The sequence below is a fragment of the Coloeus monedula genome (genome assembly GCF_965178545.1).
Source record: "Coloeus monedula genome assembly, chromosome: 1".
Lineage (NCBI taxonomy): Eukaryota > Metazoa > Chordata > Aves > Passeriformes > Corvidae > Coloeus > Coloeus monedula.
Window position 1 is genome coordinate 48,758,762 of NC_138781.1, and position 22,174 is coordinate 48,780,935.

The 22,174-nt window shown below is 39.5% G+C and overlaps 1 protein-coding gene across 1 annotated transcript in view; it reads left to right on the forward strand.

Annotated features, from left to right (window-relative positions):
• The window catches only part of EPDR1 (ependymin related 1), a 29,485-nt gene extending 8,427 nt beyond the window's left edge, over positions 1–21,058 (forward strand). Inside the window, exons 2-3 of the mRNA XM_082278371.1 lie at positions 16,785–16,993; positions 18,998–21,058. Of these exons, the coding sequence (XP_082134497.1) occupies positions 16,785–16,993; positions 18,998–19,188 (400 nt within the window). The 3' untranslated portion in view covers positions 19,189–21,058. The remainder of the gene's footprint in view (positions 1–16,784; positions 16,994–18,997) is intronic.
• Positions 21,059–22,174: the final 1,116 nt, after the last annotated feature.

Genomic DNA, 22,174 nt, shown 5'->3' on the forward strand with positions numbered 1-22,174 from the left:
ATGTCCATGTTGGAGGAACAGAAGGGTCTGGATGCATAGGTTGGAAATTACCTCAGTCAATCACCCCCGTGGCTTGAGGGTCAGTGGTATACACTGCCATATTGAATGAGTGATTGAAAATTCATGGTGATACGTGTGCAGATGCCACACTGCATGTGTATAGATTATTTCTTTTGCATATGAAAGAGAGGGATCTCAGGGCATTATTAATTTCTTGTCTGACAAAAGTAACCTGTAAGATTCTGGCAGTGAAGAAGATTTAGATTATCAGTTACCATTGAGAGATACCAAATTATGCTGATTCTGGAGCTCTGTCTGCTTTTTTTTTTTTCCTTTTTTTTTTTTTTTTTTTTTTTTTTTTTTTTGGTAAATAAAAAAAGAACATGTTTCAAAATTTAATAGAAATACATGTAGAACTGCATAACTGTCTGATTCAACCCAACTGTCCCCAAAGAGTGATCTAATAGCTACAGGTATAAGAGCACATAAGGTTTATGGAGTTCTAGAAGAGTAGTAAAAATCTCAGTTGCTGCCTTCTTTGGGTATTAGAAGGCTGAAACTTTCTTTGCTCTAGCTCTTCCCTAAATCATAAACAAAAACAATCTCTTCATTGCAGTTCAATTTATTTTTTAATGTGAAGCATCCAAAAAGAGGCTTATCCTTAAGTTCATTAAACTCATTTGCCCTTCTCAAATGGAAAGTACTCTTGTCTACGTACTAGTTACCTTATTTTCTATATGTGTTATTTTTCCTGAGGGCAGTTCATAATGGAATGTGATAATGTGACTGATAGCAAACAATGCCAAAGACCAAAATTACTGCATGTATTGCAACATCTCTTATTAAGGTTACTTACTTCTTACTTAATTTTAGAAATAACATTGTAATAATACCCTGCATATTTACCTTTTGGTCGGTTGAATAGTTCACAAGTAAATCATTCCAAAACTGGCTTCACTGACCCTTAATGATTGACTTCTAGTGCAGTAACGTGCTCTTCAGTATCTGCTCCTTTATAGCTGTTGCCAAATATTATTTCATACTTTAGAGTGCATGTTCAAAACACCCAGTCAACTGCTTTAGCAGGAAAAGTTTTGTGATGTCTGTAACTAATTTTTCAGGTTGTCTATTTGGAACAAACCATTTTCTAATGTGCATATTCTTAAGGATTTAGTGGAGTCAGATAAAAAGGCCCCCAAAACACCTCCACATAACGTAATCCTTCTTATCAGCAAGATAAAAAACAAAAACCTCTGTCTTCGTTCTACTCTCTTCTTATTCGGAGCATGGGACCAATTGCAGTAAAAAAAAAAGTGGTATAAAATAGCAATGAAGATAAACCACTAATAAGACTTTCCACTGAGGTTTTGGTATCTGATGTTACCCATCCCTTACTCTGTCAGTTCTGGTACTTTCACACTTAGCAAGCCTTAATTTGCTGTCCTTCTTTCAGTTCTTTATGTGAATTCACAGTTGCTACTTCATCTGAAAATCAGATGGCTCAGTAGGTACGAGGGCACCTAAAAATGTGTCGTGCTTTGCCATTTATTTTGGTGAACCCCTACACAAGAAAGCTGGTGTGAGACCTGTATAGCTGCTAAACAGCTGGAAATTTCTCCTTAAGTAGTCTGCCTGCATGGAAACCTACTGTTTGTATGAATACTTCTTGTTTCAGAAATTCGTGTTTCTGAGGGGGAATGGCCAGATTTTCCCCAGAGTTTTCCAAGGGCAGTTTTGTGCATGGCAGTGCTAATGGCTTTTAAACACTCATATGGAGCCCAGAGTCCACCCCAGTGAGCACAATGAAGAAAGATTTCATTTTTCATTCTTTCGGTATCTCCTAGTACTATTTGCAACTGTGGTTTTATCATTTTCAGATACTTTTCTTGCCAGGAAACTTAGGATTCTGCCATACTCTTAGGCAACCAGCACTGGAAAGTTTACTCATGCTGTGCAGTTACGGTAATTATTAGAGGATTTGTATTTGGGGAGGAGAATTCTGTACCGAATGAGGAATTCTTACTATAATTAGTTCCCAAATTAATGTATCATTATTTAATTAGATCCAGATTTATTGACTTACATCTTCTGTATGAGAAAATAATTTCTTTTTCTTATCTTTGAGAGTTTCTGGGGACTTTGAGCATCCTAGTCTAATGGAAGATGTCCCTACCCCTGGCAAGGGGGTGGAACTAGGTGATCTTGAAGGTCCCTTCCAACCCAAACCAATCTATGATTTTGTATCATTGATTTTCCTTATCATTTTAAATACATGTGCCCAAAACTACACAGGATTTGCAAAGCCAGACCGGTTTGTTACCCTGTCTGTTCCAGAAAATAGTGGAAGGCACAGATTTGGATAACGTGCTTGATAAAGTGTGAAGGTGAGGCATTTCTTGTACTTTTTTTTATAGATAAAAAAAAGAATTAAGGAGAGTAAAAGGAGATAAGGGTGTGAGAGTGGAGACACCCTATTGCATTAAGTTTATTCCCTTGTTACTGAAGAGGGAAAATGTAAGAGACATGTATGTAGTTGCTTCAACATAACAGAATATAAAAAATTGCTAATTTTTTTAACTTCTGCTCTGCCTATCTCTAAACCAAACGTAAGCATGAAGATGTTCATTCTCAATACATTTATGTGTATTCTTTGTTTATTGACATATTTACATAATTTTTTGCTTAGTTACATTGAATGTAAGAGTAGCTGACTTCACAACATATGTACCTCATAGCCAGGTTATTGTAAGTTCCTAAATTCTTAAAGTAAGTCATTAGAAGAAGAAAACAGTTGTTCACTAGAGAGAAAGGCAAAATTACTTACAATTTAGAGATGTCCAGAGTACCCTGTCTGTCACATAAGTTGTCCTAACATAGTCAAGCCAGGTCAGAGTGATGTACAGTCAGATATTTGAGGCACCACCTCAAAAATGTAGGTACCACAGCTGCTTAGCTGGAGCCTGATAAAGGGATCCTTGGTGGATCAAGTGAGACCTCCTGTCTTACTGTGTTTTGGAAGTCTAACATGTCTGAAACACAGTTTGGTTCTTTGAATTTCCTTCCTGTGAAAGAATGGAAAAATTAACTTACAAGCCTGATTCATCCCCCCAAATATGTGAATGCAGTTTCAGGCTGTAAAACTCTATAGATTATTTTTGTAGATAATTTTTGTATTTTTTAAAATGTCCCTTAAAATATTATGAAAAGTAAAATAACTTCTCATCATTACAGTATGTGTATGATGTTTGCCAGGATCTTAGTACAGTGTATGAGCAAGCATCAAATATAAGGAAAGAAGTCAGCTCAAATCATTAGCCCAAACTGTTTATACTGAAGAAACACATGTAGAAATTAAGTTTTGTGAGACCTGATCATAGCAGCCTCCAGGCACAATGTCCTTGAGATACACCTGCGGTGTAGCGCACTGGGGCAGGCAGTAACAACATGAGGCTTGGTGCAGAAAGTTTTTTCCATCCTCTCTCGCCCTCATTGCTTCAGTAGCACCTTCCTCCCTCAGAAACCACTTTCCCATTCCCTGGTTGAGTCCAGCTACATGGTTAATGCAAGGCAGAGAATGTGGGAGACCAAGTACCCCAAGCGATACAGCAGACCAGAGAACAAATGGAGAAATGAAAATGCTCCAAAGATTTCTCATAAAATCCATTTTTCTGAGTTTCCATACTCTCAGAGTTGTAGGATTTTTGTCCAGTTAGCTGTAGCAAGAGACTACATAAAAAAAACCTTCCCAATCAGGAGTTTTTATGACAAAAAGATGTTTCATATAATTTAAGTGTTTGCTGTTAAGGATATAAAGATGTGAATTACTTTGCCGAAAAACAAGGCCCAGAACACTATGAGGGAGAAGAAAAAGAAATATCACAAAAAAATATGCAAAAGTCATATAAAACGTGTGGAAATACATTTTTTGTGTAGCTGAGATTGCATAAAATGTTATGTTTGTCTTTCAGCATCTTCTTATGTTGCCCATTTGAGATAAGTTGATAGCTGTGTTAGGTTTTAAACATTTTTCAGCTTATTTTTTCTTATAAATGGAACAGCTAATAAACACCTGATGTGGCATCTGTAAAAATCAGTGAAACTTTTTTGGCTTATTTCATGAGACTTTGGGTCAGGTTAATGTATAATTTTGGAGAATTTTTCTCTAATTACATAGCTGATGGATGGAAATTGCAAACAGCAGCAGCTACGTGAGGATCTGCTCTTATGATGTGGAGAGAACAGTTGTCTCTCGACAATTGGAAACCTGAGAGATGAGAGAGAAAATCTGACAGGCAGAAAGTGATTTCTGCTCATATTTTTCTCTGGGGAAAGAATTCAGGAGTTTCTTATGCAGTCTTTGAATACAAAAAAGAGTGTGTAGTAAAACTGGGCACCTCAGTTTTTCAATGATTAGTCTGACACACTGAATTTTAGAAAATACTGAATGCTGTCCCTCTGAAAATTTGCCTTTTTTAAGTACCTTCATGTTGAATGAACAAAATAGGAAGCTGTTAAAAATCACTGGTCAGTTTTGAAAATTTTGCCCATTAAATATATACTTTAATTACTGTTACTTTCTGTTATGATTATAGGAATGATAAAGGAAAAGACCTTTAGCATGCACAAAAGTTCTACATTCATATAACTAAGCAAAGCTCAAAGAAAACTGTGGCTCCCTGTCAGTGTGTGTAGGACACTGGGCTCTGTGTCAGGAAAACACCCCAAAATTAGGTAAGCATACCAGTTTGCTAAAGACTTCAGTTTGTATTTGTGTCAGATGGTAAATGGTAAAGCTATTTCTGTCATGTTTTAAGCAGCATGGGTAGTCTAAACATGTTCAATAGGTCTAGTGACCTTTTCCTGAGTAATGGAAAACTTTCAGCTGTGCCAGTGTAGTATATTTATACCAATATTATTTACAGATCTTGCCCTCTTTGCTACTGCTTCTTAGAACTGTCCTTGAATGAAAAATAAACATGTCAGGGGTTTAATACAATTGATACAGCTATAAACATTCTTAAAAATAGAAATGTGTGCTTAATCACGCTTCCTTTAGCTGATTGCAGTGTCTTCAGCAACTGTTGTTTCTGTGATGGCCTAACAGATAACCTGTGAAATAGTTCTGTGTCAAACACACTGTGTGCCCTAAAGCAAGTACTCAATAACTTGAAGACAAAGGTTTTGAAATGAGTTTTCATCTATTAATTATTTATGTATTTTCAGCCCAGCTGATTTTTAAGGACATGCCATTTTCTTGTGCTGCATCATGGATATTGCTTGCAGAGGATTCCTACAAGCAGTAGGCATGTGGTGACTGCTGAAAGCCACTCCCCACTCCCCAAAGGTGGAAAAGTTCTTGTCATAATAAAAAGCACAGTAACTCAAAGAGGACCAAAGAAAAACAGTTTTCTGAAGAGGAAGTTTAACAGATAGTTCAACCTTTTAATTATTCCCTATGAATGCTGAACATGTTTCATTTGACTCCTATCTCAGGATCTAAAATCCTGATTTTAGACAGTATTTGTCTTCATTCAGGCACTGAAAATAGTATGATAGGTGTAATTTGGTAACTGTGCAAGCAAACAGAGCTGAAGGTCATCAGTGTGGGAGATGGTAGCTAATCTCTCAAATTCCCCTGTGAAATTAGATGGAGCCCTCTGCTGAGACTCCTCAGAGACTGCCACTGTTGCATTTGGGAGGTCTCAGGAAGTCATCCCCAAAGGTTGTTCAACATCTTTGGGAAGGTAGCAGTGTCAAGAATCTAGGCCTTATAATATCAGGACTTACTGACTGAGCTAGTCTGTTACAAAAAAAAGACCAGCAGCCATCGGTGTTCTCCAATCGCTTATGTGTAAGGCTGGGAAGGTCTCTAAGTTGCCATATACCATACCTGTCCCTCCATCCTGGAGAAGAAAAGCTTTACATGGATTGTCTCTGATCCCTGATTTTCTTCCCAGTTCTTGTAAAAGCTAGACTGTAAGAAGACACAGACATTTTCAGAGTATCTCCTAAGTAAGCCTTCCTTGCTTGAGGTGCCATGGAGAAAAATTTCTATTAATTTTTAGCTTTTGATATGCTGGCTGTCTTATCATCATACCTCAGTCTTGCTGTTGTAGACTAAACATGGTCAGTTTCTTCGTAGGTCCTGTTTCTTAAACATCCCACAGTCCTTGCTGTTCTCTGGACTATATCCTATCTGTTTATCTGTTCCCTTAAGTGAGGCGTCTAAAACCGGAAGCAGCATCAGCATTCTGATCTCAGCAGGACTAAGCAGAGCAGAATAAATGACCTCCCTAATGGACCCCGAACTGTAAACTTCCCTTTCTAAATCATTACTGTGTACTGCACCACTTGGATTTGTGTTCAAAATGCCACTTCCTTTACAGCCATGGTGCAATTAACATCTTCCCTAATTATATGTTTTCTTTCAAATAGACATTCCATTCTTTCGTGTAATTCTTCTATTTTTCACACTTTCAGTCAGTTCCACCTGGAATTTTAATGCACTGACACATTGTATTTGAATCCAGTCATTAATTTTTGCACTCACCTAACAATATTACTTTTGATTGATAGTTGCTGAAGGAAGAAGAAAAAGACCTGCACAAAGACTTCTGGTTGAAATGAAATTATTTTTACATTGGTGGTGGGGAGGAAGAATGTAGTTCATTGCAGTGATTTCAGGTTCCATTTATTTCCAGTGATGTGAATCTCCATCTTTTACAAAGTTCATTTAACAATAAGCTGTACTCAGATCTTTGGATGGAGGTGTTAGAAAGTTGAAGATGCTTCCAAACTGTTGCGTCTGATTATCTGGCCTGACTTCCAAACTCCCTTAAAAACAGACACAGTCTTTTTATTTTTTATATTGGACAGATATCAGATAGGCCTGAATCATCCCTCTTAAGGAAATCATTGCACATGGAAGGTGGAAATCATTACATCTTGGGACAGCAATCTGGTACGAGCGCATATCCTCACAAATTTTTCCAGGGAATATTCCATCATGAAAGAAAAGTTTGCTCTATCAGAATAGGGACCTCTTCCCATCTGTTCCAAAGGACAATCTGTTCCTCAGACTGCTTCATGATTACTTCTTCTGTAGGAGCACATATTGAAAAGCAACTAACTGGCCAAGTATATGCATGATGGGATTTACAATCTCGATGAAGATTATTCTAGGGCTCCTGAATTGCGTGTAATCCCTGCTCATGGTGTATGAAGATCCTCCTCTGTTTATAAACAGAAGTTGTCTAAGAAGCTGCAGTACCCAGTTCTAGTTGAAAAAAATGTTTTTATATTTTATTATTCTTTTATTCTAAAGTTGTGTCTGAAAAAGGGAGAATATTTAAATTTAGTTATTTGTAATTAAGGAACCTCATTCTGCTGTCCCTTTCTGATGTGTAAAATAGATACTTTCATAGGGGGCAGAGATAACATCCAGTCCTGTCTCAGACCCTGATTAAGAGAAAGATGTGAAAACTCCAGATAAATCTGACAATTATAATCATCAAATTATTTAGGTTGCAAATTACTTTTAGGATCATTGAAGCCAAGAGTTAAATTAACACTACAAAGGCCACCACTAAACCATGTCCCTAAGCACCACATCTTCCGGTCTTTTAAATACCTCCTGGGATGGTGACTGAGCCACCCTGCTGAGCCTGCTACAATGCTTGGAGGAATCTTTCCAAATATCCAATCTAAACCTCCACTGGCACAACTTCAGGCCATTTTCTCTTGTCTTATCACTTGTTCCTTGGGAGAAGAGACTGGCACCCACCTGGCTACAGTCTCCTTTCAGGAAATTATAGAGAGCAATGAGGTCTCCCCTGAGCCTCCTTTTCTCCAGGTTAAACCCCCCCAGCTGCCTTAGCTGCTCCTCATCAGACTTGTGCTCCAGACCTTTCCCCAGCTCTGTTGCCCTTCTCTGGACACACTCCAGCACCTCAATGTTCTTCTTGTAGTGAGGGGCCCAGAACTGAGCACCGTTTTAAGTGCAGCCTCACCAGGGCTGGGTATAAGGGGACAGTCACTACCTTGGTCACACTTGTTGATACAAGCTAGGATGCCATTGGCCTTCTTGGCCCCTTGGACATACTCTGGCTCATGTTCAGCTGGTTGATGACCAGCAACCCCTGGTCCTTTTCTACTGGGCAGCTTTCCAGCCACTCTTCCCCCAGCCCGAAGCACTACCTGTGGTTGTTGTGACCCAAGTGCAGGACCCAGCTCATGCCCTTGTTGACCTCATACTATTAGCCTCAGCCCATTGATCCAGCCTGTCCAGATCCCTCTGTAGAGCAACCGTACCCTCCGGCAGATCAACACTCCTGCCCAACTTGGTGTCATTTGCAGACTTAGTGAGAGACTGAGTGATGACTTGATCCCGTCATCGAGTCCATAAAGATACTAAACAGGACTAGCCCCAGTACTGAGCCCGTGGGAACACCACTCCTGACCAGCCACCAGCTGGATTTAACTCCATTCACCACTGCTCTCTGGTCCTAGCTTTTCAGACAGTGTTTAACCCAGTGAACAGTGCACCTGTATAAACCATGGGCAGCCAGTTCCTTCAGGAGAGTATTGTGGCTCACTGTGTCAAAGACTTTACTAAAGCCCAGGTAAACATCAGCATCCTTCTCCTCATCCACTGAGTCACAGGAGATTGGGTTGGCCAAGCAGGATCTGCCTTTCATAACCGATCCTGCACATACCTCATAATGCCACTCAGGATGATCTGCTCCATGACCTTTCACAGCACTGACATCAGGCTGACAGGCCTGTCGTTTCCTGTGTCCTCCTCCTTGCCGTCCTTGTAGATCACATTGCTAACTTCCAGTGAACAGTGACCTCCTGAGTGAGCCAGGACTGTCAGCAAATGGTGGAAAGTGTCTCAGTGAGCAGTTCCGTGTGCTCCCTCAGTACTCTTGGGTGGATCCCATCCAGCCCCATGGACTTCTGTGTGTCACACACAAATACGCTATGTGTAGCAAGTCACTAACCATTTCCCCTTGGATTTTGGGGGCTTCATTCTGCTTCCTGTCTTTGTCTTCTAGTTCAGGGTACTCAGAACAACTAGTCTTAACCATTAAAGACTGAGGCAAAGAAGGCATTAAGTACTGGATAAGTAACTGGGTAAGTTCCTCATCCTGAGCAGGCCAAAGTCTGCCCTCCAGAAGTCAAAGAAAGATGTTCTGCTGAACTCCTCCTCCTTACTTTCCTGATAATTTAAAACTCTGTCATTTTGTGATCACTGTGCCCAAGATGGCCTCCAACCATTGCATCACCCACAAATTCATAGCTGTTCACAAACAGCATGTCCAGCAGGATACCTTCCCTAGCTGGCTCCCTCACCAGCTGTGCCAGGAAGTTACCTTCCACTCAGTCCAGGAACCTCCTAGACTGTTTCCTCTCTGCTGTGTTATATTTCTGGCTGACATCTGGTAAGTTGAAGTGTCCCATGAGAACAAGAGCCAGTGATTGTGAGACTTCTCCCAGCTGCTTATAGAGTATCTCATCTGCCCCTTCATCCTGGTTGAGTGGTCTGTAACATGACATCTGCCTTGCTGGCCTTTCCCCTGATTCTTACCCATGAACACTCAACCCGGTTGTCACTAAGCTCCACACAAACAAAACACTCCCTAACATACAGGGCTACTCCACCACCTCTCCTTCCTTTCCTGTCCCATCTGAGGCATTTAAAGCCATCCTTTACATCCCTCCAGTTGTGCAAGTCATCCTGCCATCTTTCAAACTATATCACAGTTTTCCTGCTGCAGAGTGGCTTCCAGCTCCTCCTGTTTGTTGCCTATGCCGTGTGCATCAGTGTAGCTGTGCTTCAGTTGGGCTGTTGATCCTGTCACCTATTTTGTGAGGGGAAAAAGTCCTGTGTTGACTGTTCTCAAGCACTTCTGTGGTTTCTAACATATCAATAACCCTTGTGTCTTTGCTGTCGTGTAGATCTCCATACCCTTCCTCCACTGAGAGGGCAGACCAAAGGACCTTGATAGCACACCATCTCTCAAACATGGTTGTGCCACCCCCAGGCTTATCTCTAGCAAGCCTGGTTTTCTCTCTTTCTCACTTCAAATCTAGTTTAAAGGTCTTTGCAGTCTGTGATACTCCTCAGCCTACTCTTCTGCTCCCACAGCTCTGTCACTAAGCAGAGGTGTTCCTGGACCTGGGCTCAGCTCCCACAGGGATTCTCACTGCCGCTATCCAAGCAGGGACCCCCCTGCAGGTGACACCTGGGTCCATCAGAGCTCTGTCTGGGCAGCTGCCATCAGTTGTAGCAGCTGCAGAGCTTAGGGAGGCTGTGCCTGTCTTCTGGGTGGATCCTGTTGCTCCCTGGTCAAGCTGGCAGAGGTTCAGCACCCTTGCTGAGCACCCTTCCACGGGAGGAGCTGCCCCACACCCTGTTTGCCTGCCCTGGCCTCTGCTGCTCCCTGTGGGTTCCATTTATACATGATAGGGGGCTTGGCCACCGTTGCTCCTGGCCCTGCCCAGGTCCCACCAGCCCTTGTGGCACGAGTTGCAGGCTCCTGGCTGGTCTCTAGAGGTAAAATTAAAAACAGGACACAGGTATGTCTTTTATGTTTGGTTATGTATTTTTTTCCTTTTTGAGATACTCTCAGTCATTGTAACCATGTTTTTTCTGGCTCTCTCTACATGTTAAATTTCTGTTTCCTATTTCTTACGTCTTTACAAGCTCACAGAGTGCCTTAAAATAATTGCCCTCTCAAAAGAGCGTTCCCATGTCTCAGTTTTGAGCACCAGTTCTTTCAATTGAGTTATTTACTGCCCTTCTGCATATGGCACAAAGAGGGTGAGAAATGTAGTAAATAAAGAAATTATAACGTATCTCTGTCATTTCCCTCTTTACTATTTCATCTTTCCTAAGATCTTTTGTGTATATTGAGAGGTGAGTCCTGGCTTTCCCCACTCTTTTGGGTCTCCTCTAAGCCCGGCAGTGATTTTCCAGTAACCTTTATTATTATTAACTTACTCATGGAAGCGTCATTGTACTAGACTTTTTTACAAACCCAGAACAGGAAAATAATCTCTGACCTCAAGTATATTTTGATATGTGGTTCTGCTAGTATATACCATATTCCCTAGGAGGTGATTCCATTGATTCATTGGAAAGCTTTATGGTATGCTGGCCACATCTTCCATTCCTTTCTTTTTGAGCTGTTTTGTTGTCTACAGGACTCCAATTATGAATATATGGTTACTTAGGAAAACACATAGATGCTCTCTATTAAGGGCAGTGCATCTTTTAGCCCCTTGCAAAACACAACTCCCTTAAACACAATGCTTTACTCTTTTTCTTAATTTCGGCTTCAATTGCAGTGCATTGTTCTCAGGGGTGTGACTTGGTGGATTATTAAGAAGTGTCAAATAGCCAAAAAGGGACAGCAGGGGAAACAGCCTTCATGCTGAAGAGCTGAATTTCCCTTAGTGTTTGCCAAAATAACTAATCTAATTTATGGGAAAACAACTAAAATAATAAGAAATTGCATAATTTTTTATTGAGTTTCATAATTAAAGTCACAAAAATATGCTGTCTTTTAGCTGGTGTAGCTTTGACTTTGCAGCTTTTGATTCCTGTATTTAAGGTTTTCTTTCTACACAAACTTCATAATTAACAGGACTTAAATTGGCTAATTCTCTCTGCTTCAAAAACTGGTAGTGTGGTCAAAGTTCCTCATATACCTTGCTAATTAGATACCTGATATAGGGAGTCTGATCTCCTTGAAATTTAAAAAAAAAAAAAAACCTTTACAATCTGTGAGTGATTTAAATCAGACTAAAAAAATACTGCTTTTACACAATATCACATTACATTTACTGTCACATGTATTTGCACAGTCCTGTATTTGTACAATATACCATAGTCCTGCACCACTGCCAAACATGTGAGATCAAATATGGTAAATTACTGTTGTTGTTGAGGTTTGATATACCAGAAGAAAAACACAAGTCTGAAATTACCGAAAACTTCATGGGAAAGAGGAAAGGAGTTCCCAGAAATACACTAAAAAACGAATGCTTCTCCCTTTTGAAATGAGCTTGCCAGATCCTTCCAAAAGCAGATGAATGTTCTTGACCTGATGAGTGTTTATCAACTGTCTGCATGTCTGTTTGGCAGCTTTGCTCCCTTGAAATATTCTTAATCTGAGGACCTGAGAAGATGGGGTTATATAGTCACACTTCTAGTAAAGGTTCCCATTCTCCCAGTCCATCTTCAGTAAAAAATGTGTAAAAAGGAGTGGTATCATTGTGGGGTATTTTATCTAGAGGATACAAAATAACTCAAGAATTAAGTATATGGATGTATCTATCCATGCACACCAGAACAGAGAATTTGTTTGGGATATTTGTAGTGAAATTTCTTCTAGTTAGAGGTGGGTTTAGCTTCTTCCAAAATGTTAAAAAATGTCTTTTTACAAACAGAACTGGCAAAGAGTACCACAAAGGCAGACAGATGCTTCAAGCTTTCATTTAATCACAAAAGAGAAAGCAAAGTTAGCTTGGAAGTAATTGCAGTGACCTCAGCTTGAAGTATTAAATAGCAAATACTGTTTCCTGCTGAGTAATACAGTATCTCAGATACAAATATTACATACAATTTTGCTTCCATTTTTCAGTAGCTTTATACTGCTAGGTAATATATATCCATCCCGGCTAACATGAGTGAGAGTTTTAAGGTTACAATAGCTACAGCTGGGAAAACTGAATCAACAGGTTAACATCCTAGGTGCATGAAACCTCAATACACCTTTGCAGTAAAGGAGGGTCTGGTTTGCCAATGTTTCAATGTTTTTTGGGGGCAGGATTTGTATTTGTTAATACAATGCCTCACACAGATGGTTCGTGATAACTGATTTGTGTCTCTCCAGTGCTACAGCAATCAATGAAAAATACCAAACAGCATTTTAAGGCTCTGGTACTGTAAGTTGCTTGTCCAAAGCTACAGAGCAAAATGATGCAGAGCCAGATTCAGCACACAAGGAATTTCTATTACCCAGTCTCAATCTCAGACCATTATTTTGCTTCTCTCTAGCAAATGACCTTGTCTGATGTTCTTCAATACATCACAGGTGTCTTGCCATGCCACTGACAGCACCTCTGCTCCTCTGAGTCACTACAAAGGCAGTCAGACAGCAAGCAGCTCCTTTCTTGTCGGCTTGTCTTTCACGAGGAAGCCCTTGGAAGTGCAGAAGTAAACCCTGGGAGTCAGGCAGATGTGTTAGGTGATGGGCAGGCTAGCATGCTTCAGGACTGGGAAGGACCCAGCACAGGATGCAGACTGAGCACCTGAAAAGGAGCTGGTAGCATGATCTTAACATTAATGATGTTTTTTTCTGACAAATGTTGAAAAATAGTTCACTATTCTGAATTGTGTTATTAACATGCAAAACAATAACCCATTCAGAAGACAAGTTTATTGGTTCAGGCCTTTATGGGGGTCCAGGAGTGGGTCTTTATGTTATCTGGGCTATGTCCTGAGAAGGACCTCTAACTGTGTCCCCAGATTTCGTGAGGAATCTCAGAGGCGGGACAGTATTTGGATGCACACCCACCCCTTGCAGTATGTCCTTAACACAAGTGCTTCTCCTTGTGATTGTGTGGTCATGGTATACTGGCTTTTCATTAAAATCAGTTGGTCTCTTATTCAGAAAAATACTTTCCTTAGCTTGGGAGAAGAAAGTACTGAACCCAGCCTGTATCCCACCTATCTGACATGATTGCTTCCAGCAAAATCAATGGAATTATTTGTGCAGGATATGGTCCAGAGTTAAGAGATTCTGTAAAGCACAGGAGCAAAAACATGTGTCTTTGTATGCTGGAATTTATCCATTTTCAGGCACAGACAAAGGGAGCATTAAGGATCATGAGAGAGTCCCATAGTGTACAAGAGGGTGAGGCATAGGACAGGGTAGGGTGGAATAGGATAGGAAAGGAAGGGAAATAATCTCAGTCAGGCAAATAGGATAATTGTCCAAGTAACTTACTCATATCTGTTTCAAGCTGCCTAATTGAGGCCTAGTTGGGGCACTTTGTTTTAGGTTTGGGCTTTCTTGGAGTTACAGTTTAAGTAATTAAATTATTATGAAAATAATATTAGAAGTGGATGCAGGCTGCAAATATGTTATATTTTTCTGAAAAAACAAACTAATTAAAAATAATTTCCTCTCCTGTTTCTTTGCCAAGACCTATTTTCAGGACTCTCTGCTTCCCCTCAAAAAGCCAATGAAATCTCAGGCACCTAAAACAAATAGAGGCAGTATACTTAGGACTTGGCTGGTTAAAATCAAAAAGGGGAAAATATTTCTTATTTTAAAATATTTTCTTTTGAAATTATCATTTTTATATTTGTGCACATTTTGCTATTAATTTTGGCTGGTAAAATCTTCTCTTTATAAAACAACAACTTAACCATTCACCTTTCATATGCTGTTAAACTCAGATCCTGTGCAACAGAGCAATTCTCTATAAAACTTGGATGTGAGGCACATCTGGGTTGAACAAGGACAGTGTAAATCTTGCCCCTGCTTACCCAGGGGCGAGATCGTAATGCACATGTGAGCAGAACCACACTCTCTGCAGATCTCCTCTCATGTGCCTGCCACCACAGAGGCAGAGTTCATCCCAGCAGCACATCAAGGTGTGGGACTGGTGGCTCTTACACATATGTTCAGTGCTTCTCCCAGAACCAAAATTTACATGGTGGAGCCTCTTATTCTGCAGAATGGGTGCTAGAGAGATGATTGGTGCTGAGTTCGATTTGTTTGGATTTTCCTCATTTTTATTTACTTTGTTGTTTCATAATGCCCATCTTGCTGTCTGCAAGATTGTTAAAAATGCAAGTAAAATTTCTGTGTGAATTAAGTTTTAAGTGAGGATTTTAAATAAAAAAGAAATGTAATAGTTGAATTTTTATTCCCAGTAGTTTGTAATACACTGGGACTTTTTGTTCTCTTACAAAATCATTATAATTATCACTCAGATGTCTCAAACATGGTGATAGATTCCTCTGTAAGGCATTTCTTATCCCACTTTTATGGGCAGCCAGCTGAAGAGTAGTTGGGTCACTAGACTGTCATTGAAAGCACATAAATGTATTTTAGTGTTCTTTTATGTTCTCTGGACCAAATATGATATAAAAGGTATGTATGTCCATATGTGGTCTCAGGTTGGGTTTATGTAAGAAAATATAAAGACACTGAATTCTTCAGTAGTGCGCCATGACTTCAGAAACCTTGCCTTTAAGAAAATGGCAGGCAAGTTTAGGTTGGTGAAAGTCATGGCAAAAGCAGAAATATTTTGATATGGGCAGAAGAATGATTTACCCTGGGGAAGGTTGTACATGGCCTTGCAGTTTATCAGCCTGTTTATGTGAGTCTTGTCAATGTGGGGGAAGTTCCCAGTGACTGACTTCCATGTGGAAAGTGGGACCAGCTATGTTCCACGTTTTGCAAGGTTGTGTGTGAGAGAGGGTTCCCAGTTTACATCATGTGAGCTTCCTTGTCTCATTTTATATTCTCTTTCACTCCGTTCAGTTTGGCTAATGACATTTAGCCTGCCTGTGTTTCAGCACGTGCTGGATAAATGATCCTGTCAAGAAGTGATGGGAATGTTGCTTAGATGCTCTTAACCGTGCTGAGACACTTCTCATTATGCAACCTTTAAATGCCACTGTATCAGTGGTGGGTGAAGTTATTGCTGTCTGGTGCAATTGTGTAGTGCAAGAATTAAAACTGTAAATTGTTTTGGTTTCAACCCCATTTTATGTAAACTTTGCATCCTCCCCAAAAGATTGTGAGGACTGCAAAGGTATGGAAGCGATGTCACAGTGTTGGTGGCAGACCAGACCACTGTAAACAGTAACCAGATGAAAGTGTCCGTATAACTGTTTATCGTCTCTCCTCAGAGCATGGCTTGGTCACTTCATACTCAGTAGAAGATTGGTTTTAAAGCCTTGTTAACTATCCATTTTGTTGACCTCACCTTCTAGCCTCTCAAGTTCATTGAGCTCCACACCTCTCCTTATCTCTGCCTTACTGTTTTCCTCCTCTGCTTTCTCCTTTCATTACTTCTTGGGTCTGGTGGCTTCCAGAGAGAAAGTGTGCCTTTACGAGGGTGACCCTCTCAGTTCTGCACTTGGGACCACGTGCTTCCCCCTTCGCCACCATGTCCCACTTAAGCTATGTGTGTTGCCATGGAAAAACATCTGTGAGGATGGCAGATACCACATCTAACCAGTACAGAGAAAGGCTCTACCACATTCATGGAGCAGTGAATCTATCCAGGCTGTGCAAGCAGATTTTTTCAAAGGCTTATAACTTAGCCAAATCTGGGCAACTTTTATTAAAAACTTTACCCCTGCCAAAATTTTAAATCCTTTCTCCAAAACATGGAGGCACTAGAGCTTTTTAATGAAACAGTTATTAAAAAAAAACCAAAACAAAACTAGGAATAATAACATGTTTTTCTCTCAGTTGTTCTCAGAAAAGTTGTTCTGTTGTTCTCAGAAATGGCTGAACCAGTTCAGCCTGATTTATTTATTTTGGAAAGAATCAGCTGAGACAAACTTTCAGCATGGGAAATTTCAGCCCAACTGGTTAGCATTTCTCAAAGTTTGGCAAAGTTTAATGCAAGTGGAAATGTTCTTATACTGAGAAGTCAAAGGCAAGCTTACATATCAGCAATGTTCCTTGCTTAGGATAGAAAAAGACTATATATATATATATATAAATTGCTTTTTCTTAATGTTTCAGGTTCTTTGAATATATATTGCTCTACAAAGATGCAGTGATGTTTCAGATTGAACAAGTTACAAAGCTTTGCTCGAAGATTGCTCTGACAGAGCCATGGGATCCATATGATATTCCTGCCAATTCAACTTATGAAGATCAGTACTACATTGGGGGACCTGGAGATGAAGTTATGGTACAGGAATGGTCTGACAGAAAACCAGCCAGGAAATGTACGTGCATGCTCTTGTTTTATTTTAATAATAATCGATGTCTCTGCTGCACAGGGAAAAATAAAATTATTTGTGGTTTACCCCAGGTTTCCATATTTCTATAAAATTCTCTGGAAGAAGTAATGAAAGTGCCCCATGCACAGATTATCATTTTAACAACAACGCATTTTATTAGGAAAATGTTTCAGATCTCAGCAGGATTTAAAATGTTCAAGGGACTTGACTGTATTGTATTTCATATCATACGGAGTTTGGTGTGGAACAGCATCATTTCATGTCTGAATCTGGCAGCCTGTATCCAAAATTTATTTAGAGAATAATTGGTACTATAATTAGGGGCACACTCAAACTAGAGTTTGTGTAACAAACAAAGCAGGTGTCAGTGTTTATCTACACATGGTTCTGCAGGCACTGAAGTCCTTAATATGTGCCTAAATTTCGTTATCCTCTATACTGGTAAGAAATATCTGCTCTCAAGGCTTAGTTCTGCACTCGGCAGCTGAACACTTGCACCGTAAAAGAAAGGAGGGTGAATTTTCTGAGGTACAGTGTGGTAGGTTTTGAATGCATAGCAATTTATTAGCACTTTGGCTTCCATTTCATCTATGGTTTATTGATGACCCAGACAACCATAAAAAAAGTTTTAAAACCTCTGTGGAATTTATGGGACTATTCAGCTAATGCAGTGCTTATGGTTATAGACATCTAATATATAGGCTAGTTATGAACTTGAGCATTTAGCCAGAGGAAAATACTACTTTCTTGAATAAAAGCAGAACAAATGAAGTAGAGAATAAAGGATAAGACCACTAGACATCTGTAACTGGGTTGATATATCCTCTAGTATTCTGAAAGAGGCAAATTATCACTCACTCCAAGAATTACTTCTTTTTTCAGAGCTGATATTTTTTGAATTTTTGTGGAACTTTATATCCCGATATGTTCAATAAATTGTGTGATTTATGTCCTGTATTATTTTGTATCTCCAGTGCTTTTCTGTATGATCATTTATAAACATAATGTCTGAGAGTTGTCTGTCTACCTATGTACCTTTCAGCTAATACTGGTTTGGATTCTAGAAGTTATATTTCTTTTACAATTATCAAAGTTTCAGGGGAGATACAGGCTACTTTGGTAGCATCATATTTTGCCATAATATTTTATTCAAAATTCTGAGAGATTTGTTGAGTAAAAGGTGCCTCCCTTTCTGTATACTCAAGGCCATATTAATTAGGTCAGAATGTTTTTGCTATACTAGCATGCACTGAAGAGGTATGTTCGAATATTACTCAGCTTACCACCCTTTCTTTGGATACAGTATATGTGTGTTTCGTTTCACCGTTTTTTATTTCTGGTAATGTCGTTGTGATACAGCATATGACACAAAATTGGAAGTACAGAAAATAAATGTGTGTGATTGCTGCTGTGTGGGAGAAAATAAGTGTCCTTGGGACTAGAAAAATTTGTTACAGGAACTGATTTGTGATCACAGTAGGTAATTTTAACATCAGGAGTTTCTGCTGTCGAGGTCTGAAATGCATAAAACAACAGGTTTTTTGATTGAAGGGATAAAGAATGATCACACAGGTTAATAAAAGAGAGAGAATAGCAAAGGGTATTCAAAGGAAACCACTTCAGTGGTGTTACTGACACTGCCTAAATAGCATAGTGGAGAAGGCAGAGGTGATGGCAGCAGAGAACAAGGGGGGAAGAGAGCAAGGGAACACCTCTGAGATTAACATGTTGTGGAATTAAACTGAAGTTAAAAAAGGGACAGGCTTGCTACATCACATACCTGAAGGAGACAATCATTGAGTGTAGTCTTGAGATAATGAACCGCTAGAAGTGTTTGAAAAGAATAGGAATTTTTAAAAAACAGCAGGATAATGAGGATCTGAATAGACAGTTTTAAACAGAAGCAATGAGTTAAAAGAAACTGACATCATCATGACACTTTCATCTGCTCTTGTCACCTAAAGTAGTCACATTTCTGCTTGGTTGCAGTGGAATCCTGGGTCGGCGTTTACACCGTCAAAGACTGTTACCCAGTACAGGAAACCTACACCAAGAACTACAGCGTGACAACCTCCACTCGCTTCTTTGACATCCATCTGGGCATCGCAGACCCCTCCGTGTTCACCCCACCCAGCTCCTGCCAGACAGCCCAGCTGACGAGGATGAAAGATGAATGCTGATTACGGACACTGGCTACCCTGGGCAAACAAATATTAGCCAAGAGGATGGTTATTGGTAGTCAATTATTGACATCTAAGCTGATTTTTCAAGCTAATTGTTGCTCTTTTTGGAATTTTTAAGTTTTCACTTGAGAGAGAACATAAGCATATAACTGAGTAAAATATATAACATAAAAGATCTCTTTAAATCACCTTAATCTGCTCAGTGATGCACTTGCAGTATGATATAGTTACCCTTAAGATAATATTTCTAGATACTATTTATTTAAGGTTGATTTTCCTTTTGCAAAGATTTCATTATTTATTTTTTCAGGAAGACAAAGCATAAGCAGATGGCAGCAATGGTACTGTCTAGAAGAAAAAGCTGAAAGAAGAAAAGCTGAAAAGATGACCTGCATAAAACCTCATCCCTAAGTGAAAAATGCCATTTTAAACAATATGCATCAAAATTGTGGAAATTTGTTCTTGGTTTTATTTTGCTTTGTGTTCTGTTTTGGTTGGGTTTTTTTTTTTTTCTTTCTGCTCTTCAGGAAGCTGGTAGTCCAATTATTGAGCTAATTTTTGTTCTTTCTGAAAAAAACCTGGAGTAGCTTTATTCATGTAATGCTAGCAGAAAATACTTTTCTGTTTCTTGGGAGAATGGTGTGAAAGGAAGGGAAGGAGGGAGAGGTACACCTTCAAAAACAGTAAGCCGAAGCTTTTGTGCATTTACTACCCTTTTGGAGAAGGCTTCCAGTAGGGTGTGATGAGACATTTTTCAGTCACATTTTACTTCAGCACTCACTTTTCAAGGCAATACTAGTTTTAACCTATGCAAAGGGATTAAAAGGTGCTGCACTCTAAACGGCTTTAATGTTTTCTAACTATTTTCAAGAGTCTTTACTCAGGGTGTGGAAACACCTTCATAATTCCAGGGAGATTTGAAAAAAAGAAAAGCCGTTCTTAGTGCACAGTCAGTAAAGGCTGAATCAGTGTTCACATGGTGCCTGGTGGTCAGGATGGAGAGAAAGACAGAGCCTGTGACCTGTGTAGGGAGGAATGGGAGGCACAGGTTTTAGATGTCCTCTGTGCAGTGTGGCAGAGAGGCACTGCAATCTAAGCAGACATGACAATCTTGCTTTCTTTTGCACCCACTCCATTGATGCCTTTTTTATTTGCTGTTTCATCAGCATCTTAAATCTTATTATCTCCACATAACCAAAAAAGCGCAGGAAGTGCACATATTTTGGGTTAGAAATTTCAAACCAAACCTTCATGCACCTTTGAGACTCTCAGAAGTGTGATGGGTTTTGCACTTTTACCAAATGAGATTAACTGGTTTATTCTGTAAGATATGCATTTTATTTATTATTTGCAAATAAATTTAAAGACAGATTCTTGAACTCCTACACATGTTGGGTAGTTGTTTGCTCCAGAATTCATCTGGCTGTAAATAGTGCAACACTGGGAAGTTTGGTGTCTCCAGAGGAGAGATGCTGGGCAGGCTTTTAGCGCTTTATATACTCATAGCTTTTTGTACGTAAGCAAGTGGGACAGTGGTTGTTTTTCTTTCACAGTTGTGGTCAGAATGGCATTTTACTTTGCCCCATGCCTAATGAAAGCACATATACGTACTGGTTAAAATTTAGCTAGTTCATTAAAAATTTCTCTTGGAGAGGGCCATTTCACTGAAACACGCTAGTGGAAAGAAGGATTTGGTTTCCTTGAATTTAGAGTGCATTTATTCGGTACTTGCCTTCTGTATTTTTTGTGTGACACTCTAAATGCTAACTGCATATTGTTCTCATTAGGACAATGATTAACATGCATTTCTTAATATGTGTCTTGTCAGAATCTGGAAAATATAATAAATCTGGCTAGCAAGCATGAAGCTGTGGTACTGAATTGTTTGGGATGGCTTTGTTGCGGTGCGGTCAAGCATATAGCTGGGTAATCAGGGTGGCTGTATTATGTTTTGCTGACAGTGATATAGTTTCTAGCAATAACATTAGTCGTTCCTTTAAATATGAATTTGCAAATTTGCAAAAGCCTGGTACATAGAAGTGCTTTAAAAATTTTGCCCTGACATGCAGGACAATTTTATACAGCTAAATACGTTCCTCTAAAACAGTGCTGTTGTCTTCATATTTATGCTCTACAAATCCAATGCAGAGAGTTGTCAAAGAGATAACAAGCAGCAAAATTTAGGATTACATATTTTAAATTAGCCACAAACCAAGTATGAAGCACAACATGCGTATGCCTGGTTTGTTATCTTTGTTATGATGTGCTTTGGTTTGTTGTCATGTACCACAAGAGACATTTTGTCTTCATGCAATTACGCCAGTGACTCAATGAGAAGGAGCATAAAAGGGATATAAGGTAGCTATATAGTATGCTGCCACACTTGAATAAAAATGGGAGGGTTCATATGTCTGATAGGCTGGGAAACTTGTTTATCACACTTACTTGGTGAAAAATTAATAATGAATTGGTGTGTACATGAGTTATATTGTATTCTGTGGAGTAACAGCAACAGAACCTGGTAGCTGGATAGTCTGTGAGGCAAAGCTGATTTTGTGAGATTTCCAGTGTTTCCTGGTTTCAGCTGGGCCAGAAGTAGTGCAAACATGTATGTGCCTGCCATATTTTTGTGTTTGTGCTTGGAGTCTTTGCTGAAAGCAGGATGTGTAGAAACAGAACATTGTTTTATTTAAAGTTAACCAAACATTCCTGAACCTCAAAGAAAGGCTTAGTTTGAGCTTGGGGAGGAGATCTGGGCATTTGGTTCAGTTCCTGTTTTAACAGTTTGCTTAACTCTACTATTAGGGACAGATTTTGCTGCCTCAAGCCATGCTGCACACCATAGAAGTGCTGCCACTTACCAGGGAATGCCAACTTTCATGAAGAACATAGGAAGAAACACAGTAATCCATTGTCAATTTTAGTCAAGAAACCTCTAAACAATATGATATTCTTATTTTGGGACAGTAACAAAATCAATGTA